This window comes from Jaculus jaculus, chromosome 6 (genome assembly GCF_020740685.1).
Source record: "Jaculus jaculus isolate mJacJac1 chromosome 6, mJacJac1.mat.Y.cur, whole genome shotgun sequence".
Lineage (NCBI taxonomy): Eukaryota > Metazoa > Chordata > Mammalia > Rodentia > Dipodidae > Jaculus > Jaculus jaculus.
In genome coordinates, this window is record NC_059107.1 from 67,891,714 (window position 1) to 67,918,741 (window position 27,028).

A 27,028-nucleotide genomic window follows, 5' to 3' on the forward strand; every position below is an offset into this window, starting at 1 on the left:
ATGTGATCCTAGGTTTTTTAGCTACCTTGGTGGCCCCTCTACTATGGTTCTGATAAGGCTCCAGGTAAATTATATTTGAAAGAAATACATCATCCCATCTCAAGTGGTGATTATCCAAGCACATGTGTGCACATATCTGTAAGCTAATGCAAGGCAGCTGCAAGAGCCCAACAATGAAAACTATGACTATCTAGATCATCTTGAAAGCTTCAGTTCTTTAAATAAAGCTTAAGACAGTTCATTTTCTAAAGTGTGATAAGAGCAGTGACAAGATTCCTGAGGGCTGGAAGGGTTCCTTCTCACCCTTGGCTGCTAAGAATGGACAGGAGATATTACATAGTGCTATGACTCAATTAGGCAACTGTCACTCACCTCTGCCACACCTGGTCTTCAGTCAGGTGTCTACTCCTCTGGTTCTACTCTTACTAGCAAAGTTTGGAGGACTCTGGTTTGGATCCTCCAATCTCACCCACATCCACTTACACTTTGGGGGAAATTCAAATTCCTCAATTCTTATCACTTTCTATACTCTGCCAGGCCATATCTTTTAAAGACATCAGGCACAGTACCTACCTGCTGAAATGAACACATCCCTTTAGATGTGTAACAGACATCAATATTTCTAAATCTCTGCTCCTCAGATTTCCCAAAAACCAGCACCTGCAATGTAAACTGTAATTCTACTGCTTTCCTGGGTGCCAGTCAAAAATACAATACCTTATGCTTCTTTTTCCCACCTGTACAGATAGAGTGAGCAAATTCTATGGTCCCAGATTTCAAAATGCATCTAGACCCTGGGAGACTGTTCACTTTCTCCAGTTGTCAGATGGCCCTCTCATCACTGGCACTTTTTGCTAAGGTGATTAGAAAATTGCCCCACCTAGTCTGCCTGCTTCTGCCTTTAATGGACACTAGAAGGTACCTATAACAACCTGTAATATACCATGCTCCTGTTCAAGAGCCTCCCTTACCTCATTCACTGTGAAAGGCAAACTTCTAAGACTGCCTGTAGATGACCTGGTTCTTGTTCTGTGCTGACCTTCATCCCTCTCACTAGACAGCACAACCCTCACCATCCTGAAACATAGGCAACACCCCACCTCAGGGTGTGTGCAAAGACCTTTAACATTAGCACATTAGTTTGAGATTGGCTTCCCAGAAGCTATGCAGGATCCTCATGCAGACCCCAGGAGGACTGTGTTCTTTCTTTGGTGTCTTTTCATCACTGTTCTCTGTGTGGCAGACTAGATGATCCACTAGCTTAGTCTGCTTGCCTGTCATTTCCTTCTCTAAATACAAACTACACACAGGCACTACATAGTCTGCTTCACTCCACAGTATGGAGAATTTACCACACTAAACATCCACTAGTTCAGGAATGATTGGGAGAGGAAGATATGCAGTCTCAGCATCCTGTTCAAGTACTACATTGTGTCAGCCAGGGCAACTTAATGAATGTCTCTGTGCCTCACTTTTGTCAAAGGAAGATTACAATAGGATTACAATTTAGTGTAAGAAAAGATTAATATATGCAAATTGCATAGAAGTAGGGGATATAATATCACACTCAGGATACTGTTTTCTTGTTTGCTTTTTTTTTTTTTCAGTGCTAGGGGCTGAATCCAGAGTCTTACACATGCTAGGCAACAAGTGTTCTACCATTCTAGCTACATCCCTAGTCCATAATTATTTTTGTTACTGCTTTAATTTTTTTTTCTGATTAGTTATTTATTTGAGACAGAGAGAGGTGCAGAGAGAGAAAGTGAGAATGGTTGCACTAGGGCCTCTAGCCACTGCAAATTAACTCCAGATGCATGTGCCACTATGTGCATCTGGCTCACGTGGGACCTGGAGAATTGAACTTGGGTCCTTAGGCTTCACAGGCAAGATCTTAACTACTAGGCCATCTCTCCAGCTCTATGTTTGTTACTGTTTTATTCAGTGGGTGTTTCATGCTATATATGTTGCCCTAGTATCCCACCCAAAGCTCACAACAGCTGGTGAGGGGACCATCATCATACCACATTATCCTCTAGTGCCTTTTGGGAAAAACTGAAAATACACAATGCCCATAGCTTAAAATTGAACACTTAGGGTGAGATTCTAAAGGACAAGAAAGCCCTCAAAGCAATAGTCACTACAGTGTTACAGAGTCCTGCATTTTAAGCATTAGAAGATGCTTAGTGGTGTAGGATCTGGCTTCCCCACATGTAATCATATCTATTTTCCTAAACAGCTCCTATAAGACTCACCTGGCCCTTGGCAAAGCCATCAAAGCCGTCGTAGACTGCAAACATCTTGTGACCATCTGCAATTCCCACGCGCACAGCTGAGCGCACAGCCGCATTCATCCCAGCTGCAGGTGCCCCCACATTGATGACAGCCACATTGCAATTGCTCTAAAATACAAGGCAGGCAGGCCTGAGTAACCAACAGTGTGCAAGCTCTTATATGCTACACACATATAAGCCCATACTGTGTCACATTTAAAGGTGGACTAAAGGTCATGATGGAAAGGTCAAGGACAAGTTTCCATGTACCCACACTTGAACCTGTGCTGAGGGCTGAAGGGCACTGGCACTGAGGCTGTTAGAGAACTGAAGCATTGCTGGAAGCTGGCTGCCTACCTACCTTGGGGATCTGGTCATCAGGCAATTTGATAGCAAGTCTCTTGTATATCTTCAGGTTTCCCTCAAAGCTTCTGAAGAAAATCAATGTTATTGGGTCAAAGTTGAGAGGATAGGCAATAAGAAAGCACTCATTAGTTGTGTCTTGTGGGGGACACATGAGAAAATTTCACCATACATTAATATTCTACAAATGTTCAGTGTTTTCTTGATGACTGGAGAAAAGGGAGACTTAAATAGTACCCATGTCCTGAAGAGCCCTGGACAGGGACTGAAGGTGTTGTCTGTCTCTACTTCAGAAACAGGCTATGGAAAATGGTATTCTCTTGCTACCGCTGATATCTCTTTTTTTTTTTCAAAGTAGGGTTTCACTCTAGCCCAGGCTGACCTGGAATTCACTACGTAGTCTCGGTGGCCTCGAACTCATGGTGATCCTCCTACCTCTGTCTCCCGAGTGCTGGGATTAAAGACATGTGCCACCACGCCTGACTTATATGTCTTTTCAAACTGCTAGGTAAGCAATTCCTTAGGATCTAAACAGCTCCCATCCTAACCCCAAATACCAAATGACAAATAAGAAAAGAGTTCTAAATAGACATTTTGCCTTCAACTTTGATGTAAAAACAAACCAGGTGCCTTGCTTATTACCTAAGTTTAAGTTTAGATTTTTTTAAATTTTCTATACTGAGGATAATAAACAAGCTTGTAAGAGCTTCCATGATCAGGCCCAGAACCTAAATTTCTAGCAAATGGAGTTTAATGCAAAATAACTCACCTTCCACGGAGTTTTACAGCATCTTTAAATCTCCTCTCATCCATTGCTTTTTGTACATCCTGGGTCTTTACAAAATAAGAAAGAAAAAATTCATCAAAACTTATGTCTGTGGGTACAGAGAAGGTAGGGGAACTGATTGAGCTCCTCCATGGCTGGATGATCCCCTTTCATAACCAGACTCCATTGACTGATTGGTGACCTCAAGGTTGGTTGGGTCTAGCTATCTCTACCTGACACTGGCTGGCAACTTGTAAAGCAGGGTTTAGCCATTAAGTGTGAGCCCCAAGAAAGAGGAAGTGCTCCCTGATATGCATAGCCATAGAGTCAGAACTACACAGTACAAGTGAAAAGCTAGGGGAAACATTTCTCAGGTAGAGAAAGGCAAAACACAGCTAGCTCACTACCTTACTGGGAGCTGAAGGCCCTGAATGTGGTTCCTGGCAGGATGAGGGGAGGGGAGGGACCAGGGCTGACATACTCTGGCTGGCCCCAGTTAAATGTAGTCTGATCTTGAGCAAACTACTCATCTCCCCAAACTTCAATTCCTCATCTGTAAAATAAGAAAAAATGCCCTTACTTTCAGCAACATTGCCTACATTTGTTCCCCAGTACACCATTAGCTCTCCACAAATGGCTCACAATGGCTTTTACATATGAAATCTCCATACAATGGTTTGAAAAAAGTCAAGTTATATCATATCTACTTTACTTGTCTCTTGATGAACACAGACACCAACAATGAGAAATAGGCTCAAATGTCCCACATGTGGTACAAAGCTGTGACTCTTTAAGCCTATTGCCTCTGACCCAATTTCAACAATTTCCTGTCCTTGTGTCCCTGAGGACATATACACACACATTCACACAGACCCACACTTATACAAACACATACCCACAGATACATTACACCACACATGCATACATTATAGACTTTCTTCACTCCTGGTGGCTTCTAGGATTAAGTTATTAAGGTTATTTTAAACAAGTCTCTTGGCTTATGTTACTCATTTGCTCTTTCTCTAAATGTACTTTAAAGGACATACATACTAGGATCATTGCAAATATCAAATACACCAACAGTTATGCATAAGCTTTGGTAAAATAAAAGATAACAGCACTTTCTTCTTTTGAAAAAGTAACATGTATAAACATGTAATCATTCATATTAAGGCTTTTAAGGCACTTTTATATGACTACTGGGGAACAGTCAGCAACCCTGAGTACCCTGGCACTGATGAAGTAGATTCATCTTCAGGAGAGGTTACCACTAGAGGTGCCACATGGAGTGCCCAGAGACATGACTTGGTATAAATGCTTGCCACAGCATGCATGATTTCAGATTCCCAGCATCCATTTGAAAATGCTAGCTGTGGTGATCCACACCTAGAATCCCAGCATTGAGGTAAAGGATCTCTGGGGCTCACTGAATATCTAGAACATGCCTCAAAAATGAAGAGGAAAACACCCGATGTCAAACTCTGGCCTCCATAAGCATGAACACACATGTGTGCACTCAATCACATATACATAATGAACATACATGTGTGCATGCATCCATGCTATGTACACATACATACACATGCAACAACCAAAACGTGCTACATAAAACAAGAAAGGAGGGATGAGGCAGTTTAACAGAGAAGGCAAGAAGCCTGCTGCCATCCCTTACAGGGTAGTTCATCCTGCTTTCAGAAAAGCCATGGAACCCATTGTTCACTGAATCAGCAGACCCTGTTGGCTTGATGTACCTGCTTTTCCTGACAGGTGACCTCTGTCCATGCCCACCCAGTAGTGCCCATGCTTACCATCTGCACACACTCCATCAGGGGCAGTCGTACAGACTGGTTTCCGTTCAGTGACACAACACAGGCTGGTGTCTCTGGGGTGGCCTCCAGCAGGGCGATGACTGCCTCCACTCCCATGCGGCTGGCCTGGAAATGACAATGGCAATTAAGAGCTGCCAGATAATACTAAGAATGCATAGTTTTTATCCGTTATGCCTTCTGTCCCCTGGGATGGTTTCTGGAAGTTTACACTTGAGACATTACTCTCCCACCTCTTGGATTTTACTCTTCTGGCATCCATGTCCTTCCCACTGACTTCCCACATAAGCTGTGACCTCGGGTCAGAAAATCTTTCTATGGCAAGTCTCAGAAGATCTTTAAAATAAGAGTATGGGCTATTAGAGTCTCCAGGGATGAGCCTATTGGTCATCCTCCATAATCATCTGGTGCCTTTGAATGTCCTTCCCAGAGACCTTGTCTGCCACTTTCCGAATTTACTCACCAGAATCCTGTCAAATGCAGAAGGGGTCCCTCCTCGTTGCACATGCCCAAGAATGGTTACCCGGGTGTCATAGCCCAGCTGCTTTACCACAAGCTACAGAGAAAGATATCCATTAGGAAATACAGAATCCTACTGACCATGATGTGGGTAGGTCAGCCTAGGTGTTCTAACAACAGGATGTTATCACTAAGTGAAGATCTTTTTATTCTTTTAGGTGTAAATGTTAAAAATGAGTATTTCTAAATTTCCCTTCCTGAAAAAATATTCAGGGCAACTGTTATCTAACAATCTAAAATTTTATTTATTTTTTCTAAATAATGCTTTTGTTAGCAAATAGAATACCTTATTTATGTGTTGCTTTTTAGATACTGGAAACAGTCTTTGTACATAGCCCAGGTAGGCCCTGCAGACTCATGGATTAGACCTTTGGGCCTAATAAAGTTAAAAGCTTTATTCCAGGGCTGGAGAGATTGTTCAATGGTTAAGGTACTTGCTTGTAAAGACTGACAGCTGGATTTTATTCCCTAGTACCTATGTAAAACCAGATGCACAATGTAGCACATGCATCTGGAGTTTGTTTGCAGCAGCAAGAGGTCCTGGTGTACCCATTCTCTCCCTCCCTCCCTCCCTCCCTCCCTCCCTCCCTCCCTCCCTCCCTTCCTTCCTTCCTTCCTTTCTCCCTCTCCCTCTTCTTTTCCCTCTCCCTCTCACCTTCTCTTTCTCTCCTTACAAATAAATTTAAAGCATTATTTAGGGTTGGAGAGATTGCTCAGCTATTAAAGGTGCTTGCTTGTGAAGCCTGAAGGCCTAGGTTCAATCCCCCAACACTCATGTAAAGGCAGATGCACAAAGTGGCAAATGCTTCTAGAATTTGTTTGCAGCAGCAACAGACTCTGGTGCACCCAATATTATTCAATCTCTCTCTTTCTCTACTTGCAGATAAATAAAATATTTTTTTAAAAATAAAGTATTATTTATAATTTATGAGAAGGTAAGTATTACCTCAGAGCTGCCTTAAATGTGTACAGCCCTGATGTGAATACCACAGCCCAGAAAAACCAATGCTATGCCATAGTAATGCCAGCTAGTGACTTGTAGAGCCCACCCAAGTTCCCTGGGACTCAGTTTCTTTCTCTGTACAAACAGTGTAGCTACTATGCTCCCTTCTTGGTCCATGATTTAATCTTTGTAAAAAAAAATATTTTATTTTTATTTATTTATTTATCTGACAGAGAAAGAGGGAGAGACAGAAAGAGAGAGAGAGAGAATGGGTGTGCCAAGGCCTCCAGCCACTGCAAACGAACTCGAGACATGTGCGCCCCCATGTGCATCTGGCTAACATGGGACCTGGGGAATTGAACCTAGGTCCTTTGGCTTTGCAGGCAAATACCTTAACCACAAAGCCATCCCTTCAGCCCTTAATCTTTTTTTTTTTCATGGTAGGGTTCCATTCTAGCCCAGGATGACCTGGAAGTCACTAGATAGTCTCAGGGTGGCCTTGATCTCATGGCAATCCTCCTACCTTTGCCTCCCAAGTGCTGAGATTAAAGGTGTGTGCCACCATGTCCAGCCATCATTTAATTTTAATCTCAATTAAGTGATAAAGAAGTCTTGACCCTGATTTTATCAATGACCATCTATATAAATATTGTCAAATATCTTTCATAGTTAGGTGTCAATGATATAACCCTGAAGTATACAGCTGAGATGGAATTAATAAGGGATGTATTTTGCTCATTAACTAATCATAGCTAAGGATAATGAAGTAATCAACATGTAGGCTTAAGGGTTTAATAAACTCACAGAAGGCCCTGGGGCTCCACTCCTAGCATTGCAGAAAAAACAAAGCAAAACAAAACAAAACCAAAATACCTTAGTAGGGCATGCCTAAATTGGTAACACATAAGGAGGTGGAGGCAGGAGGATCACCAATTTGAGTCCAGTCTGGGTGACATAGCAAGAAAAAAAGAAGAAAGAACTCAACTCATAAAACAAGACTGGTAATGCTCATGGCCCAGCACCAGAGCTGGAGCCATACCCTGGCTATTGACTCTTGAGATCCAGGCTGACAAGCCAGAATCTTATTGAGACGGATGAGCCCCAGAGCAGCAGCCTGCCAGACCCTGCCCTTCCTCAGGGCCATGAGAAGCCATGACTCACGGCCAACAAAGTGACTTTCTCAGTGAGAATGTGAATGTGGTCAGCTGATGCTCCAGGTTAGAAGGAAGGCAGAGGAAAAAGGGATACCACTCCAGCCCTATTTTCCCAAAAAAGGAAAGCTCTAGCCCTAGTCAGCTGCCAAGCAGTCAAGTCTCCTCACCCCCAGAGCACGAGATACCTTATAGCTGAAACTTTCTTTTTATCATTGTTGTGTATGTAGTATGTATGCATGCATTTATGCTTGTATGTGGATGCATGTGTGTTGCAGGTACACATGTATGTAAGTATGTATGGACGTGGAGGGCAGAGGTGATGTTAGTCAATGTTCATTGACTCATCCCCTTATTTTTTTAATGAGAACTGGGCACTGAACCTAGTGCTCAAGCTAGCCAGCAAACCCTAGGGATCCTCTTGTCTTTACTTCCCCAGTTCTGGAATCACAAGCCTGTGTTGATCTGCACTCAGGTCAGCAGGCTTGCACAGCAAGCGCTTTTCCCTATGAGCCATCTTCTTAGCCCCAACAGATAGTACATTCTAACACAAGAGCATGCTTGGCCACTCAACTGCCTCGCCATCATTGTTAGCGGGGCTTCAGAGCCTTGAGGACGATGGTGAGAGATGGTCCAGGAAGCTCTAGCTCTTTATGTTGTCCATGCCATGAAAGGTGTTTCATTACAAAAAATATTACTAAGTATTAGGGAAAAAAAGTAACATAATATTTGAAAGCCCAATCTCATCAATTATGCTAATATCCCTGATGTCCAGCTAGGTCAAACAGCAGAAATAAGACATCATATGAGCGTACCTCCTTGATTTTCTCAGAACTGATAGGTTTATTTTGTGTATCAATTGCTCCTTCTGCCACAATGATAATATTCAGCCTTTTTTTTCGGGCACGGTTCTAAGGAAACAGAAAATTAAAACTCACAGTTTTAATCTGTTTTTAATGACAACAACAAAACCAGATGCTTGTTCTAAATTAAGCTGACCTCTTTCCAGGGAGAAACTGTTTCCTAACTTTACAAGAAGTGCTTCTCAGTAACCCCAAAAGAAGGTAAAAGGTGGGTTAGAGGTGTGTCTTGGTGGTAGAGCACGTGAATAACACATGCTCCAAGTTTGATCTCTGACTCCACATACACACACAAAAAGGTGAATGTTCCCTGGTGAGGACTGAGGGACTGTAGAGCACAGCAGTGAGAGATTTGGCATCCTGGGTGACCTTACAATTATATATGATAATTTGACCTCATCTGCCCTGGGTTAAGGTGGGCTGTGCTCATCTGCTGATTGACAGGAATCCCCTCAGTAGGGAGCAAGCAACACAAGCTGGATATTCTCAGTTTGCCTCCCTGCACACCATGCTTTCTGTCACCCTTAAGCCAGAGCTCCCTGCAATCTCCCATTGAATCTACCTAGACATGTGGCCACTGATGCTCCCCTACCATGTTAGGTTACACAGCACACAGGTAAGAGAAATGCAGAACACAGGAGCATGTCATAGACATGAATCACAAAGAGAAACTGAATGTCCCCAAAACCCAAGTGTTGAAAGCCTAATCTCAGATTTTTAAGCTATTAGCAAGTGGTGAAAGTTTAAGAAATGGAGCCTCATGAGAAAAGACTGGTAATCAGCAGAGGAGGGTGTTCTTAGAGGAGATATTGTGACACACACACAACACCTATCCCTCATCTTCCTATTTTCTCTTTGGCCACCACAGGGCAAATGACCTCCTCTTCCCTGTGCCCTTGGCATGATTCACTCTTACCATAGGGTGGCCAACCATAATGAGCTGAAGCCTCTGACACACACAGTTTAGGCCAAAATGAACCTGTCACCTTTAGAGCTAATTGTGCTCAGGAAATCTGGCTAGCATGGACACACAGAGCCTCACAGTGGGTTTGAGGTACACACAGCTCACACAGTGCTACACTGTAAAATGTGTAGTCACAGTCATCACATGAGGCATATAGAGCAATCATGTCATGATGTGGGTTTACTCTCTATATAAATTATATGCTTTCTAAAAAGTCCCAAGATAGTCCCTCACACAGTGTCAGTGTTAACTGTGCAGGGCACCGGGCATGCTCAAACATGCATGGTTCCTGCCAGAAGCTGGGGTAAGGAACATAGTGCTGATGTGGACCACAGGTGTTTGGCATCAGTATAACAAATAAAGATTTTGCTCTTGTTTTGGGCAGCTATTAATAAATTCCTTAGACTTTGAAGGATATGATAGAAATACTTTCTTAAAAATATAAAGAAATGAGTTCAGGGTGATTGTTTTAGCATTGTTTTAGAAGGCAAAAATGGAAGATATGACCATAAACATGTGATGGGCTAAACAACCACACTCCATCCACAGAACAATATCTGATTGGTTAAAAACAATAGAGTACTCAGTACATTTAAGAGGGAAAATAAATAGCCACTTTGTCTCTTCAACTTGAGTGCTTCCTGGACTGAATATGAAATGACTCATTACACCTTTACAAAATTGCTAAGGAATACAATTTTCCCACAGTGTAGAGGAGGTAACTTGAACCCAGAAAGGTGAGATTATTTATTTGCTCAACGTATCCCTGTTAGTGGTAGAGACAAGATTTAGGCCAAGGAATTCATATACCTTAGAGAGTTCTGTATGCACTTAAACAATATGTTATGGGAACAGTCTGGGGCTTATATCTTAGCTATTTGATTTTTCAAATTAGAACAACCTCTTGCAGTGTTATATTAATGATCAGCAAAAATAAATGACAGATACAAGTATGCCAGATGTTTCCAAAGTTTAGCTTAAATCATCAACCCCACCTTTGCCAAATCTTAGTATGTGTTGAGAGGGAGAGTAATTCATGCTTGTCTTGTCACATTTGACAGTATAGTGTACCAAGTCTGAGATCTAAGGAGATTTGCAGATGAGATTGCACAGTTGAAGAAATAACCTTCAAATTTAAAGTGAATACCTAGAAACCAAATGACTTTTCCAACCACAGCCTTATTGCAGACTTCCTATTTTACCATACCTGCCTCAAGAGTCTCCCTCATCTCTGAAGAGCTGCCACTGGACTTGTGGCTCGTGACAATGTCATGGTGGGATCAGAAGAGGGACATGCTAGGGAGAAGGACAGGGGAGGGTCAGCCCTGGCTCTTTAGAGCCAGAGACCACTGAGATGATTTCCTGTGTGATGGCAATCCATACAGTTAAAGGCTACACAGAAGAGCTAGTTAACAGGGACACTAAAGGACAGAAAACATTTTCCTTCGATAGTATAATATTGACAGTTTGGGCATCTACCACAATCATCAATGATCAATGGCATATTTCAACTAAGAGCTTTAACTTTGAAGTGATGATTTTTTTTCCAGATACTGTACAATCTTTAATCAGCAGCTTCTAAGACAGGTCTTTGTGTTGGCAAAGTCTATCTTGTACACGGCTTGTTAATGTGAGGTCAGCAAAAACATCATTTCACACAGGTGGCCCTCTCTACATATAATACTTATATAATTACTGAATAGAAGTTAAATTGGTTCATACTGTAATGCTTTCATAATTTACTTGTTAGCTCATACTCTGGGCTGAAAGCTAGTTACGTTCTTAAAGGAGACCACTTATGCTTTTTGCATTAAGCCTTCATAGCTGGATATTTGTCAGACAAACCAGTAGAAATTTTTGCTCTGATTCTGGTTGCTTTTAACCATTATCATCTCATCACAAGGTGGCTACTCCACTTAAAACCAGATCCAGGGCTGGAGAGATGGCTTAGTGGTTAAGTGCTTGCCTGTGAAGCCTAAGGACCCCGGTTCAAGGCTCGGTTCCCCAGGTCCCACGTTAGCCAGATGCACAAGGGGGTGCACGCGTCTGGAGTTCGTTTGCAGAGGCTGGAAGCCCTGGCGCGCCCATTCTCTCTCTCCCTCTATCTGTCTTTCTCTCTGTGTCTCTCGCTCTCAAATAAATAAATAAAAAATTAAAAAAAAAAAAAAAAAAAAAAACAGATCCACAGCTCTCAGTGAAAAACAAACAAACAAACAAACAAAAAAAAAACTGCTCCAGCTATTTCTCTGTGGCAACTCTAAGAAGAGCTTCAGTAACAGGCTTAACCTCATTTTACAAGCAGCAAGTTTTTGCTTGTTTAAAAAGCCATCCAAATTGGCAATGCCAATGGTTTATGCAGACCAGACCCCAACTAAAGCAATGCAGCTGTAATCCCTGGCAGGAATACCAAAAAAATCTCAATTACCTCTGAGAGCTTAATGCACATGCTCTCCTCCCAGCCTTCCTCTGGAGGAGACTCTGGAAGGAATACCCAGTCTGCACCGCAAGCCAAGGCACTCACTAAAGCCAAGTACCTATGTGAATGGAAAAGATAACAGATCAATGCAACAGAGATGAGCCTTCCTGCAAGGTTGCTATGGCACCAGGCTCAGCAGTAAACTTGAACAGCTAGGACACTGCATATGCATCAGAGGCAGCTGGCTCCTCTCTGATCTCCCCTAGAACACTTGCCAGGCATCATAGACAGTGCTCAAATAAGCACTAAGGGTCCTCCCCACTCAAATGGTTTCTGCAGGTACGTACCCACAATGTCTCCCCATCACCTCCAGGACAAAGGTTCTCTGGTGGCTAGAAAAGAGACAAGGGACACATTTACTCACCACCACTGGCTACAACAGGAAAAGCAAACAGAAAGTGCTCTCACAGCCAAGTGAGACAGAAAGCCTACTTCATTACAAAAAACTTCTAAAAACTCACTCATGCCTGGCGTGGTGGTACATGCCTTTAATCCCAGCACTCGGGAAGCATAGGTTGGAAGATTGCCATAAGTTCAAGGCCACCCTGAGATGACATAGTGAACTCCGGGTCAGCCTGGGCTAGAGTGAGACCCTACCTCAAAAAACCAAGGGGAAAAAAAAAAACTCACTCATTACACAAAAACGAAATGCTACAACCATAGTGCTCCAGCATTGGGAGTAAAGAGGCTCCAGAAAGAACTGCATTTTCTTTTCTTTGTTGTGTCCTTGCCTCTGGAGTGCTGAGATTAAAGGTGTGTACCACCAAGCCTGGCTATTTTGTTGTGATGAGGCAGGGTCTCATGTAGGCCAGCTTGGATTGGCTTCCTATAGTCAAAGATACCTTGAACTCCTGATTCTCCTGCCTCCACCTCTCAAGTACTAGGATGACAGGCATATGCTAGTATATCTCATTTATGGGTGCTGGAGATAGAACCCAGGGATTTGTCCAAGAGAGGCAGGCACTTTACCAACTGAGCTACATCTTCAGCCCCACTTTCTATTTATGCATTTCACAACATCTATCACATATACCTATGTTTCTATGCTCTTTTCTAAAAGCATCTATCCTCAGCTGCCAGGCATTTTTCCTGTCAAGGGCCTTGGGCTGGTCAGGCTTACCTCTTTAAACCCAGAACTCAGGAGACTGAAACAGGAGTATTATTAGGAGCTTGAGGCCAGCATGGGCTACAGAATAAGTTTCAGACTATGCTACAGTGTGACCCCATCTTATTAAAAAAAAGTCAGTGTGTAGTTATAGCCCATGTAAGCACATGATTATGAATGTTACAAATCAGCTCTGCTAGCAATTCATGACTATGTTCTTCCTATGCAATGGAAAAATCCAATTACTAAAACAAACAAACAAAAAATCCAATTACTTAGAACTATCCTTTCAACTGGGAAGAGATGACGTGGTTTGCCAGTGTCATGAAGCACGTGCCAAAGGACCAAGGCCATTGAGAACAGGACACATATGGGACCCAGAAGGCCCTACTCTCCTGCCATCCCCTTTGGTACTTTTCCCCATGTTCCAAGCCTCGAACAGCCTAATCATAGAAGAGGAGGTACGTGCTGTACTTACAACATCACATGGTTTTCATGACAAGTATACCAGAAGCTCTAGGGTGCTCTAGAAAGTTGTTAGTAATGCTGTATCCTGAGTTTAGGTGATGGCAGATATATGCTATTAAGTCTGTAGCTTGGAATCCTAGCACTGACACAGACCGCCTCGCTCTCTAAGAAGAGGTGTGCCACCACTCAGGTGATCATTCTTACCTTTGCTATTCCTTCAGGACATCTTTTGGCAGGATTATTATTTTACTTACTTCTGTTTTCTAATTTCTCTCCCACAAGCACAGTTTTCCTTTACAGCCATGTTTTTGAAGTAACATCTCTAATTTTAAAATGAAAAGTAAACCACAGAACGATTTCCTTATTCCTGTTTCTAATATTCAGGTTACAAGACTTACGTGTCTTCAGAAAATTCTAGAGCCAACAATACTCTCCTACTGACCTCTGTATGTTCTTTTACCTCTGAGCAGTGGTCATGATGGCATCAACAACTTCAATGATGCGGTGCAGAGCCGAATCTGTTCCAATGGTCATGTCTGTACCACAGAAGTCATTGTCGATGGAGCCTACCATGCCTACCACATTGAGGTAGGAGTACTTTTGCACTGCATCTTTATCAATTTCTCCTGTATTGGAGACAAATGGTACATTTATAACAAGAGTAAGACAGAATAGCGAGGGGTACAGAAACCAATTTTCTGTTTTTACTCATTTCCTCAGAATAATACACAACTTGAATCTGTACAATGACAGAAAGAAAAGCCATAAAAGGGACCTGGGGAGATGGCTCAGCAGTTAAAGTACTTGGCTGCAAACCCTCAAACCTGGGTCTGATTTCCCAGTACCATGAAAGCCAGATGCACAAAGAGGCATATGCATCTGGAGTTTGTTTGCAGTGGCAGGAGACCCTGGTGCAGCCATTGTCTCTCTGTCTTTCTTTCTCTCTCTGATCTCTATCTGTCTGTATCTTTCTGCTTGCAAATAAACAAAATATTTTCTTTAAAACGCCATAAAAAAGCAATTACACAAAATGTCACACTTAGCAAAAATATCAGCTTATAAAATTAAAAGGGCCTATATGTTTCATTAGTAGATAAAAATCTCAATTTTGTATAGGAATAACTTTAAAAGAATAACACAATTGTGAATAAGAATACCCCATAACTTCAGAGTTAAGTACTTTGGAAATATGTGTCATGTTCATATAGATTTCTTACAGATACCAAGAGCACTAGTTAAGTTTCCAGGTATTTCTCAGGGCAGACACACCTGGGTCAGGCAAATCCACATGGATTAAATTACAATGGCTAGACAAGTAGGGACATTCTTGGGCCTAGCCACATGGACACTATTCCTAGACTATGCTACCAGTGAGCTGCTGTTAAACCAGATAAGAGGAATGAGAAGGTGGAATGAAGCCCTTGGTAGTCCATTACCTGAACAGATCTTTACAAACCTTAAGGAAACATAATGTTTCTCTTGCTCCAACAATATTCTCTTATCAATCATTTTTCATATGATATTGGAATCATATACTTGATTTAAAAAGATAAAGAGTTGCTGGGCATGGTGGTGCATGCCTTTAATCCCAGAACTTGGGAAGCAGAGGTAGGAGCTGTGAGTTCAAGGTCAGCCTGGGTAGAGTGAGATCCTACCTCCAAAAAATAAATAAAGACTACAGTATGGATAGGGTTCTCAGAAATCCTAAGTAGCACCAAAAGTGATAAAAGAGTGCATAAAGGCAGGTCAACATTTTTAAATTATACCAACAACTTGTGCTGAAGAGCACAAGAGCAGATGGGATAGTGTGATGGCTAACTGTGGGGTTGGAGGGCTAAGGAAGACCCAGGCCACACTCACAGCTGAGTGGCTTCCCAGTGACTTCTAATTCCTCACTTGTAAAATGAAGATAGATCAGAAGCCTGTCTCAGATAGCTATCAAAGGAGTTCCATAAGACTTTATGAGAATGGGTCAATGGTGCTTGGCACACGGTAGGTCCCATTATCATTATTAACTGAGGTATAAATTTAAATCCTGAGATGACAAACTGTAACTGTTACAAATAGTATCTGCCTAGAGTAAAATAGCAAGATGACCCATAAATATCATTCTTTGTTTTGTAATGAATATAAAATGTATGGACTTCCAAAGCTTTCAAAGAGTAAGAGAAGACACACAGGAATCAGAAAACCCAGAGAACAGCAAGAATGTAAATGAAAGTGGAAACATACCATTCTGAGCCAGCTCCTCCAGAAGTCCATTCCACTCCTCCCGGAAGATGTTGGCCCCTGTGAGGCTTCCATCCCCACCAATCACACACAGGTTGGTGATGCCCAGCTGAACCAAGTTAAAAGCAGCTTTCAAGCGACCTTCCCTTGAGTGAAAAACTTTGCAACGGGCACTACCAATAATCGTCCCACCCTGGAAAAGATGCAAAAATTAAGTTTATCAGCCTCCTTTCACTTAGATAAAAAGCCAAAAGGGAGATTTACGGCCCAGATGGTGACTGCCTAACTGTGCCGCGCCTCCACGGGAGAAAGAAAGAAAGACATTAAGGGGTTCACTGGGTCTTTTAGGGGAGATCAATCATCAATAGATTTGCCTGTGGGAGGGCACAGAGTGGAAAAATCAGGGAATCGCTGATTGCCTCCTTGCGGGAAGCACACCCCTCCCCCCAAGCAGCCAATATACCCACAGTCCCAGCTTCAGGAAAGTCCTGCACTTACTGTAGGAAAAGGGTCCCAGGCCAACATAGTTCCACGTGCCTTACTGCACAGGAACGATCGCCCTGCTACCCCTACCCACGAGTGACCTTGGCCAGGCTACGCCTGCTGGCCCATTGGAGCTCAAGCTCCTTTGATCAATTTGCCCACCAAACAGGCGCCAAGGACCACTGCTGGGGCAGGCTTAGTGTGCTCCACCCATCTGCTCCTTACTGCTCTGGCTGCAGCAAAATCCTGCTGGACCCAGGCCCATTGCAACTGCCCATGTGAGCTCAGGCTGCCTCTCTCTGTCCTTGAGCTAGTTCAGGTGCCAGACCCTCTGACTGCCCTGCAGGCCATGACCATTGTCCGGTTGTGGGTGAGCTCAGACCGCTTCAGGGTCCCAGTGTTCCACCACGCCAGAGTTTGGGCTGCATCAGTGCTTGGGGCCTCAATGTTCCTCCTAGTGAGAGCGCACACAGATTTGGTGCATTACCACATGAGAACTCAGGCAACTTTGGTGCCCCTGCCAGGCAGGAAATCAGGAGGCTTTGGCAAGTGAGAGCCAAAGCCCAGGCTGCTTGGCAACTGCCTCAGGCTGCTACAGCTTCCCAATGTGCTTAAAGCCCAGGCTCGCCTATGTGCCAATACACTGCAATGGGAAGACAACAGTGCAAAAGAAATAACATGAAAAATCAAATGCAAGAAAATCTAGGTAGATCACCCAGTCCTGCAATGAACATCTCTAATCAAAACATAGAAAAGTCATTAGGATCAGAACATCAAAATGAAGCTATGAGCAATGCAACCCTGACCAAGCTACTAGTAGAACTTGCAGAAAAGCAACAAAAAAAAAAAAAAAACTGATAATCATGTGGAAACTGCCATCACTAGACTAGACCTAATAGATAAGAAAATGGAAGAAGTTCAAAGACAGTTAAGAGATATGAGGGAGAGTGAAAAAAAAAAAGACCTCAAAAATCAGCTGGCGATGCTAAATGAAGACATAAAGAAATGCAAGGATGAATTCCAAGAAGCATCAAGAAAATCAGAAAATGATGTGAAAAGGGAGCCTGACAGAAGGATGGAAATTCTACATAGAAAAGCAGTAGAAAATGCAAACCTATAGAACAAGTCCAAAACTCTCTAGAAGTTCTCAAGAATAGAGTCAGCCATGTGGAGGATAGAAACTCTGATCTGGAAGACAAGATGGAAGAAACAGTTCAAGAGTCCAAAAATTTCAGTAAGTTCAAAAGTTTCTGTGAACAGAACATGAGGGAATTGTGGGATACACTTAAATGTCCTACTATCAGGATCATTGGAATGCCAGAAGGAGAAGAAATTCAGACTAAGGGCATGGAGTACTTATTTAACAAAATAATTGAAGAAAACTTCTCCAGTCTCTTAAAAGAAAGGCCCATCAAGATACAAGAAGCTAACAGAACTCCAAACAGACTAGACCAAAGGAAAAACTCTCCAAGACATATTGTAATTAAGATTCTAGTCACTGACACCAAAGAGAAAACCCTAAAAGCAGCGAGGGAAAAACAGCATACCACTTTTAAAGGTAACCCCATCAGAATTACTCTAGTCTTCTCAATGGAAACTGTGAAAGCTAGAAGGAGCTGGAATGAATAATTGCAAAATCTAAGAACCTACGGCTTCCAACCCAAACTACTCTACCCAGCAAAAGTACCCCTCATAATAGATGGTGAAAGGAAAACTTTCCATGACAAAACTCAGCTTTACAATTATATGAACATAAAACCAAACCTACAGAGAGCATTTCAGGAAATTTTTCAGAGAGAAGAAACAAACAATCAACCTCAAATGCCTACAAGAAGCAGATCACAATAGCCAAACACACAGTAGTCACAAAAAACTTCAAAGTCCATGAAAACACCAAACCACATATATGATCACAATATGGCAGGGATCAAATCAAATTTCACAGTCATTACCCTACATATTAATGGCCTTAATTCACCCATCAAGAGACACAAGCTAACAGGTTGCATCAAAAAATTAGACACCTCAATCTGTTGTCTTTAAGAAACCCACCTCACCACTAAAGACAGACAACTCCTCAGGGTAGAAAACAATATTCCAAGCAATCGGGAATAAGAAACAAACAGGAGTAGCTATATTAATATCATATAAAACAGACGTCAAACCAAAAATAATCAAAAAAGACAAAGAAGGCCACTTCCTTTTATCAAAAGAACGATCCATCAAGTGTATATTACAATCATAAATCTGTATGCACCAAACACAGGGCACCACAGTTCATAAACCAAAGCCTACTTGACAATAAACAGAAATAAGCAGCAACACCTTCATAGTTGGGAACTTCAATACACCATTATCAGTAATAGACAGATCATCCAAGCAGAAACTAAACAGGGAAGTAACAGAGCTCAAAAAAAACCATAGATCACTTAGACCTAACAGACATCTACAGAACTTTCCATCACAAATCCACACACTACACATTCTTCCCTGCAGCTCATGGAATATTCTCTAAAATAGACCATATGCTAAGTCACAAACCCAGCCCCCACATATTTAGGAAGATTGACATAATTCCCTACATGATATCAGATCACAATGCTATATTGCTAGAAATTAACAACAAAAAAAAAAGACTCACCAAGAATCCCAACAGCACAATTTTCAACAATAAATGGATAGTGGATGAAATAAAAAATGAAATTGCAAAATTTCTAGAAATGAATGACGATGAGAACACATCATACAAAAACTTATGGGACACAATGAAGTCGGTCCTCAGGGGAAAATTCATAGCATTAAATGCCTTCATAAAACCAAATCAATAACCTAACCATCCACTTAAAGGCACTGAAAAAGCAAGAAAAATACAACCCAAAGAACTCCAGAAAGAAACAAATAATTAAAATCAGAGCAGAAATTAGTGAATTGGAAACTAAAAAAACAATTAAGACAATTGACAAAACAAAGAGCTGGTTCTTTGAAAAAATAAATAAGATTGTCAAACACCTGGCCATTTGATCAAGCAAAAAGAAAAGATGCTTCAAATTAACAAAATGAAAAAGGAGAGATCACAACAGACATAAGTGAAATTGGGAGAATCATCAGGACTTATTTCAAAAACCGCTACTCCACAAAACTGGATAATGTGGAGGAGATGCATAAATTCCTGGATGCATAACATCTGTCAAAACTAAACTCAGAGCAGATTAATCTCCTCAATGAACACATCACACTCATGGAGACTGAAAAAGTAATAATAAAAAAAAAAAACTCCCCCAAAAGAAGAGTCCAGGACCACATGGCTTCTCAGCTGAATTCTATCAAACCTTCATGGAAGAACTCAAACCAATCTTCCTCAAACTGTGCCACACAAATGGAGAACAAGGAAAGTTATCCAACTCCTTTTATGAAGCTCATATCACCCTAATTCCAAAACCAGGCAGAGATGCCACAAGAAAAGAAAACTACCGGCCTATTTCCCTGATGAACTTAGATTCAGAGATCCTGAACAAAATCCTCACAAACTGAATCCAACAACACATCAAAAGCATTATCCACCTTGACCAAGTGGAATTCATCCCAGGAACACAGAGATGGTTCAACATATGGAAATATGTCAGTGTAATACAACACAGAAACAAGGTCAAACATAAAAACCACATGATCATTTCGATATATGCAGAAAAGGCCTTTGACAAGATAAAACCTCACTTCATGATCAAAACATTGGAGAGAATTGGCATGGTTGGTTCATATCTTAACATAATAAAGGCAAGATACAAAGCTCCTAAAGCTCAAAAAATACTTAATGGAGAGAGACAGGAAGAATTCCCATTAAGATCAGGAACAAGACAGGGTTGTTCACTCTCACCTCTGCTCTTCAACATAGTACAGGAAGTCCTAGCTCAGCAATAAGACAGGAGAAGGAAATAAAAGCGATACAGGGCTGGAGAGATGGCTTAGCGGTTAAGCGCTTGCCTGTGAAGCCTAAGGACCCCGGTTCGAGGCTCGGTTCCCCAGGTCCCACGTTAGCCAGATGCACAAGGGGGCGCACACGTCTGGAATTCGTTTGCAGTGGCTGGAAGCCCTGGCTCGCCCATTCTCTCTCTCTCTCCCTCTATCTGTCTTTCTCTCTGTCTGTCACTCTCAAATAAATAAATAAAAAATGAACAAAAGATTTAAAAAAAATGCGATACAATTTGGAAAGGAAGAAGTTAAGTTAGCTCTATTCGCTGATGAAATGATTGTATATCTAACAGACCTGAGAGACTCCATCCCAACTCCTGAAGGTGCTTAACTACCACAGCAAAGTAGCAGGATGCAAAAGCAATGTACAAAAAACAGTAGCCTTTCTATATACAAATGACAAAGATACAGAGAAAGAAAAGGGACATGGTCCCATTTTCAATAGCAACAAAAAAATATATCTTGGAATAACATCAACCAAGGAAGTGAAAGATCTATACAACAAAAACATAAAAACACTCAAAAAAGAAATTGAGGAGGACTTGAGAAAATGGAAAGACCTCCCATGCTCTTGGATAGGCAAAATTAACATTGTGAAGATGGCAATCCTACCCAAGGCAATATACAGATTTAATGCAATTCCAATTAAAATCCCAACAGTGTTCTTCACAAAGATAGAAAAAATAATTTAAAATTTCATATGCAAAGGCAGAAGGCCTCACATATCCTCAGCAAAAGAAATACCTCTGGAGGCATCAACATACCTTACCTAAAGCTATATTACAAAGCCATAGTAATAAAAACAGTGTGGTACTGGCATAAAAACAGGAATAGACTTGAGGACACAGACTTTGGGTCAAGCAACTATACCTACTTGATATTTGACAAAGGCCCTAACAATATAGGCTGGAAAGAAAGACCGCATCTTTAACGAATGGTGCTGGACAAACTGGATAACCACATGCAGGAAACTCAAACTTGATCCACACATTTCACCATGCACTACCCTCAAGTCCAAATGAAACAAAGACCTCAATATAAGACCAGAAACTCAATTACTACTGGAAGAAAACATAGGAAGTACTTTCCATGATATAGGAATGGAAAAGTCTTCCTAAACAAAACCCCAGTACTCATGATCTTAAACATTTGTCACTCAACCAATGGGATCACATGAAGCTGAAGAGTTTCTTTACAGACAAGCATACAATAAGCAAAGCCAATAGATTACCCATAGGCTAGGAGAAAATATTTACTTGTTATACAACTGACAGAGGTTTAATCTCTAGAATCCACAAAGAACTCAAAAATCTAAACAGGAAAAAGTCAAACACACCACTCACAAAATGGGGCAAACAGCTGAACAGGCAGTTCACAGAGGAAGAGATACAAATGGCAAACACACACTTAGGAAAATGTTCATCATCCCTAATCATCAGGAAACTGCAAATTAAAACAATTATGAGATTCCACCTTACCCCAATAAGGATAGCAAACATCAAAAAGTCAAATGATAATAAATGCTGGCAAGGATATGGAGAAGTAGGAACACTCATCCACTGTTAGTGGGAATGTAAGATGGTACAACCACTTTGGAAAGCAATATGGAGACTCCTGAAAAAGCTGATTATAGAGATACCAACAGACCCAGTTATACCCTTACTGGGCATCTACCCTAAAACCTTCAAACCATAGGCCAGAGAGATTTGCTCAACCATGTTTGTAGAGGCTCAATTCATAATAGCTAAGAGCTGGAATCAACCAAGATATCCATTACTAGAAGAATGGATAACTAAGAAGTGGTAATATCTACACGATGGAATTCTATATAGCAGTAAGAAAAAATGACATAAGGGAAAATGGTTGAACCTGGAACAGATCGTTCTCAGTGAACTTACCCAATCACAGAGAAAAAATCGACACATATTCTCACTCATCTTCAACACCTAACCTGAATCTACCCAAGATACCTTACATACCCAGCAAGCACCTCATGGACTCGACACTAGGATGGATGGGGAGGGTGAGGAGGGCATCGAAGGGGTGGGAAACACTAATCTGGACCCAAACGGCAATGGTAGCACAAAATTCTACTTCCTAAAAGGCAGACCAATTGGTCACCAGGCCCTTAGAGGGAACACCTGAGCCACAAGACACTGGAGAGGGTATGATGAAGACTGACCTTAATCTTCTACAGCTTCTCTCTCTCTCTGTCTTCTCTCTAACTCTTTTATATTAGTTATCTTTTTCTTCCTTTTCTTAGTGGGCACTGACCTGTGACTCCCAGTACCAGCATGTGGCTATCATCCACAATGAGCTTTTGATCAGAGAGACCTATGAGAATTCCTAAAGGAAAGACAGATTTCTGTCAGAGTACTTGATGACCCACCAAAGGTTAGTGGTAAGACCCTATTGCTGAAGACACCTTACGTGGCTGATGCATAAAATGGAATGGCATGGCTGGAAGCTGGAAGAAAGTCAGTCCCCAGACAGTCAGTGCATCTAGTACCAAAAGGTGCTCCATGGGCAACTGGGGGAAAATGACCAATATCTGTCCAAGCAACTCATAGTGTAACTTACTTAGCAGCAAAATAACCTGTAGTGATGCTCACACAAATGCAACAGTGGCACACAGCCATGGTGGATAACCAACTGCTCTTGATTCAGCTAACTAATCCCCTCAGTGGTACGGACCCATAGCTGGAGCTGGGAAACAAGTCAGAAATATATCCAAACATGAGCTCACTCTCCATTATCAAGCTACCACCAATCATGGGCTACAAGAGGGCCTATACCTGTTAAATTCTCTATTAAAAAGTAAGGGTTATCTCATTTGTCTGGTGCTAAGTTACTCTACATTGGAGAATCTGCTTCTCTTTTTCAGATAGATGTCTATCCTAAGGAGAGAGCCATCCTATCATACCTCAAAAGGGCCCCAGCTGAAACTAAGAACAATTGGCAAAACAAGCAAGGGTGCTGTTTTCTTGGTGAACCAGGTACCAGCACAAGGATGAAGGAGATCAACAGAGAAAAATCAACTCCTACCATATCAGAGATCCAGAGACCCCCAACACCTCATCACTGAAGCAGACCAAAAATGAACCCAACATGGCTCAGGGAAATTTTGCTGAAGAGAGGGCGGAAAGAATGTCAGAGCCACATGTTGGGTCATGATATGCAGAGACATTTATCTCACCCATAACTGTGGGCTATCTCCAGAATGCATGACCCATATACTTGAACAAGGAGGGGCCAGTGGCAGGGGGTAGGACATGGATGAGCCTAACTATGGTACCAAATTGACTGTATTCACTGAGTACAAAACTAATTTAAAAAAACAAAACAAAACAAAAAGCCAAAAGGACCAGCACATATGCTTAAGTCTACATACAAACATGGGAGTTTCAACTTATATTTTCTTCATTTTCATCTCTGGAATCAGTCTACTATAAAACTTTTCTCCCACTTTTAGACCCACCCTGGGATTCCTAGAAAGAATATCCCCGCCATGCCCAGGAGTGGTCAAAGAGGTGTGGAAACAGAGACAATGATCAGCCATCAACTAAATGTTCCAAGTAAAGCAGGTCACCATAGCCTCCTGGATGGCCTGAGTCAATGCTGTCCAAACACCAGATAAGCTGGACCAGGTCCATCAAGCCAAGTAAGTGTGAGTGCCCACATTTGTAATCAGCCTTGATCTGAGAAGCCACCTGCCCTGCTTCCTGTAGGCAACCAAAAGCTCTTTCATTAGATCTTCCCGTATGTGCAAGCAAAATGAACAGGAAGGGGTCTATCAACCAAAGGCACCTGAAAGGAGTACACGTTCTGCTATTTCACTAACAGTATTGGATTACATTGTCCAGGTGGAGGGTGAGAGTAATACACAGGTTGATCCCTGACTTACCCCTTGAAAGGGCACACTCAGCAGATGTGCCTCTAATGCTGTGTCCTGGAGTGTATTAGAAATGTCTATCCAAGGGACAGCACCAGGCACAAATCACCATACTACAAGTACCTTAGATTTTAATAAGGCTTGTGGTGGTTTGAATCAAATGTCCCCCATAAATGCATGGGTTTTGAATGTGTGGTCCTCACTTGGTGGCAATTTGGGAAGGTGAAGCCTTGCTGGGTGGGGTTTGTTGTTGGGGCCTTAGTGTTGTTAGAGCCAGCTCCCCCTTGTCAGTTTGCCTTACTCTCTTGGTGCTGTTTTCCACCTCTGTGGCAGAGGTGATGACCAGTCTCTGCTCATGCCATGATTTCCCTGCCATCATGAAGCTTCCCCTCAAGACTGTAAGTCAAAATAAATCCCTTTCTTCCATCAGCTGCTTTTTAAAAAATATATTTTATTAAGCCAGGCATGGTGGAGCACGCCTTTAATCCCAGCACTCGGGAGTCAGAGGTAGTAGCATTGCTGTGAGTCCGAGGCCACCCTAAGAATCCATAGTCCAGGTCAGCCTGGGCTAGAGTGAGACACTACCTCGAAAAAACAACATACACACACACACACACACACACACACACATATATATATATATAATTTATTTAAGAGGGAAAAATTATATATATAATATATATAATTATATATATAATTTATTTGAGAGGGAGAAAGAGGCAGAGAGAGAATGGGTGCACCAGGGCCTCCAGCCACTGCAAATGGACTCCAGATGCATGCACCATTTTGTGGGTCCTAGAGAATCAAACCAGGATTCTTTGGCTTTCAGGCAAACATCTTAACCACTAAGCCATCTCTCCACTTCCATCAGTTGCTTTTGATCAGATGTTTTGTCCCAGCAATGAGAAGCTAACTGCAATAAGGCTAAATCTTAAGGAAGCTTAAGTTTGACAACCCAAACTTCTAGGAGAGAGAACTCAGGTCTTTGTACACTTGGTTTGTATTATATATTTTTATTTATTTATTTGCAAGGAGAGAGAGAGGGAATGAGAGTGGGTGCACTGGGGCCTCTAGCCACTGCAAATGGACTCTAAGTGTATGTACCAGTTCGTGCATCGAGTTTTTTGTGGGTACTGAGAAACTGAACCCAGGACAATAGGCTTTGTTGGCAAGTGCCTTAAGTGCTGAGCCATCTCTCCAGCCCCCTGCACTTGGTTTTTCAAAAAGTAATATTTAAAAGTGCAAGATTTCATTAAACAAATCATTAATCTATTTAGAAAACTCCAACTTAGACAATCCCTCAAGTAGATAAGCAAAGTGTTTCTGACTTTTGATGTTACATGCTGAACACAGAACTAAGGGACACCTTATGCGAGCCCCTACACTTATTCACATGCTATTTGTTTATGTTCATAACTCATTTTGACTTGTGAAGATGTACTTCAGACCATAAAATTCATTTTTATATGAAAAATAACACCCTTTTATTGGCTAACAATAAAACAAACTCATCTAGCACTACTTTTGTTAGCAGCATAGACAGTGACCCTGTGTTAGCAATGCTAATACTGAGCATGATGGGACCACATACAGTGTGGCATCACAGAGGCAAGCTTGGGATGAGAAAAGCAGAGCAGAGATATGCATATTCTATGTGTTTTGGGTTCACAGAGAGCAGATGGATGAACACTTGACTTGTTACAATTGGAAGTAGAGTTGAAATTCAGAAATACCAACATTGGCGATAAGATGGATAAGACTCAGAAATAAGCCTATGTATGAGTAATCAAGTTGCAACTAAGTAGCACCGGTTGTATTCTTACACACACAAACACCCTTCAACAATATGTACATTTTCTATTTTCATATTTCAATTACAACAGTACAATGGAAATACTCTTTTGAGTGGAATTCACACAGAAGTTGATAATGTGCTAAAGTCTTGCAAATATTCCTCCACCTAATTATGATGGTTATCAACATTTTCCACACTTGTTCCAAGTATAACAAAACTTTTCCAAGTAAAATCTCAAAAGAATTTTTTTTGTGTGTGCTTGTAGTATATGTGGTATAATATGAGCATGTATAGTGTATGTATATGTGTGTGCACATATCCTGGGCACATTCATGTGAAGACAAAAGTATAGACCTCTATCATTTGTCTGACTTGCTTCCTTCAGATGGAATCTCTCACTGAACCTGAAACTGTTGTTTTTTCAGTCAGACAAGCTCCAGTGATTCTCCTGTTTCCATCTCTCACAGGACTGGGGTTACAAGCACGTGTGACCATGCCTAGATTTTTTTAAAAATTATTTATTTATTTATTTGAGAGCGACAGACAGAGAGAGAAAGACAGATAGAGGGAGAGAGAGAGAATGGGCACGCCAGGGCTTCCAGCCTCTGCAAACGAACTCCAGACGCGTGCACCCACTTGTGCATCTGGCTAACGTGGGACCTGGGGAACCAAGCCTCGAACCGGGATCCTTAGGCTTCACAGGCAAGCGCTTAACCGCTATGCCATCTCTCCAGCCCCCATGCCTAGATTTTTATGTGCACTCTCAAGTCCGTCCTCATGCTTGCACAGCAAATGCTCTTACCAGCTGAACCATCTTTTTTACCCTCATACTCACGAGTCTGACCAGCAATAAAATGTACATCCTATGAGTACATCCAGAGTGAATTTGTCAATTTTATTGCTATTTAAAAATACTTGAAATGAGTCACAGGTTAATTCCTTATGTTTT

At 41.7% G+C, this 27,028-nt stretch overlaps 1 protein-coding gene across 4 annotated transcripts in view; it reads right to left on the minus strand.

Annotated features, from left to right (window-relative positions):
- The window catches only part of LOC101610726 (phosphofructokinase, platelet), a 74,292-nt gene that overhangs the window by 21,753 nt on the left and 25,511 nt on the right, over nucleotides 1-27,028 (minus strand). For all 4 annotated transcript variants that reach the window (XM_045151906.1, XM_045151908.1, XM_004662207.2 and 1 more), the window contains 10 exons: nucleotides 15,944-16,133; nucleotides 14,172-14,337; nucleotides 12,426-12,470; nucleotides 12,088-12,196; nucleotides 8,654-8,749; nucleotides 5,689-5,781; nucleotides 5,208-5,333; nucleotides 3,403-3,467; nucleotides 2,632-2,701; nucleotides 2,253-2,399 (listed from right to left, as the gene is read on the minus strand). In XM_045151906.1, the coding sequence (XP_045007841.1) occupies nucleotides 2,253-2,399; nucleotides 2,632-2,701; nucleotides 3,403-3,467; nucleotides 5,208-5,333; nucleotides 5,689-5,781; nucleotides 8,654-8,749; nucleotides 12,088-12,196; nucleotides 12,426-12,470; nucleotides 14,172-14,337; nucleotides 15,944-16,133 (1,107 nt within the window). The remainder of the gene's footprint in view (nucleotides 1-2,252; nucleotides 2,400-2,631; nucleotides 2,702-3,402; nucleotides 3,468-5,207; nucleotides 5,334-5,688; nucleotides 5,782-8,653; nucleotides 8,750-12,087; nucleotides 12,197-12,425; nucleotides 12,471-14,171; nucleotides 14,338-15,943; nucleotides 16,134-27,028) is intronic.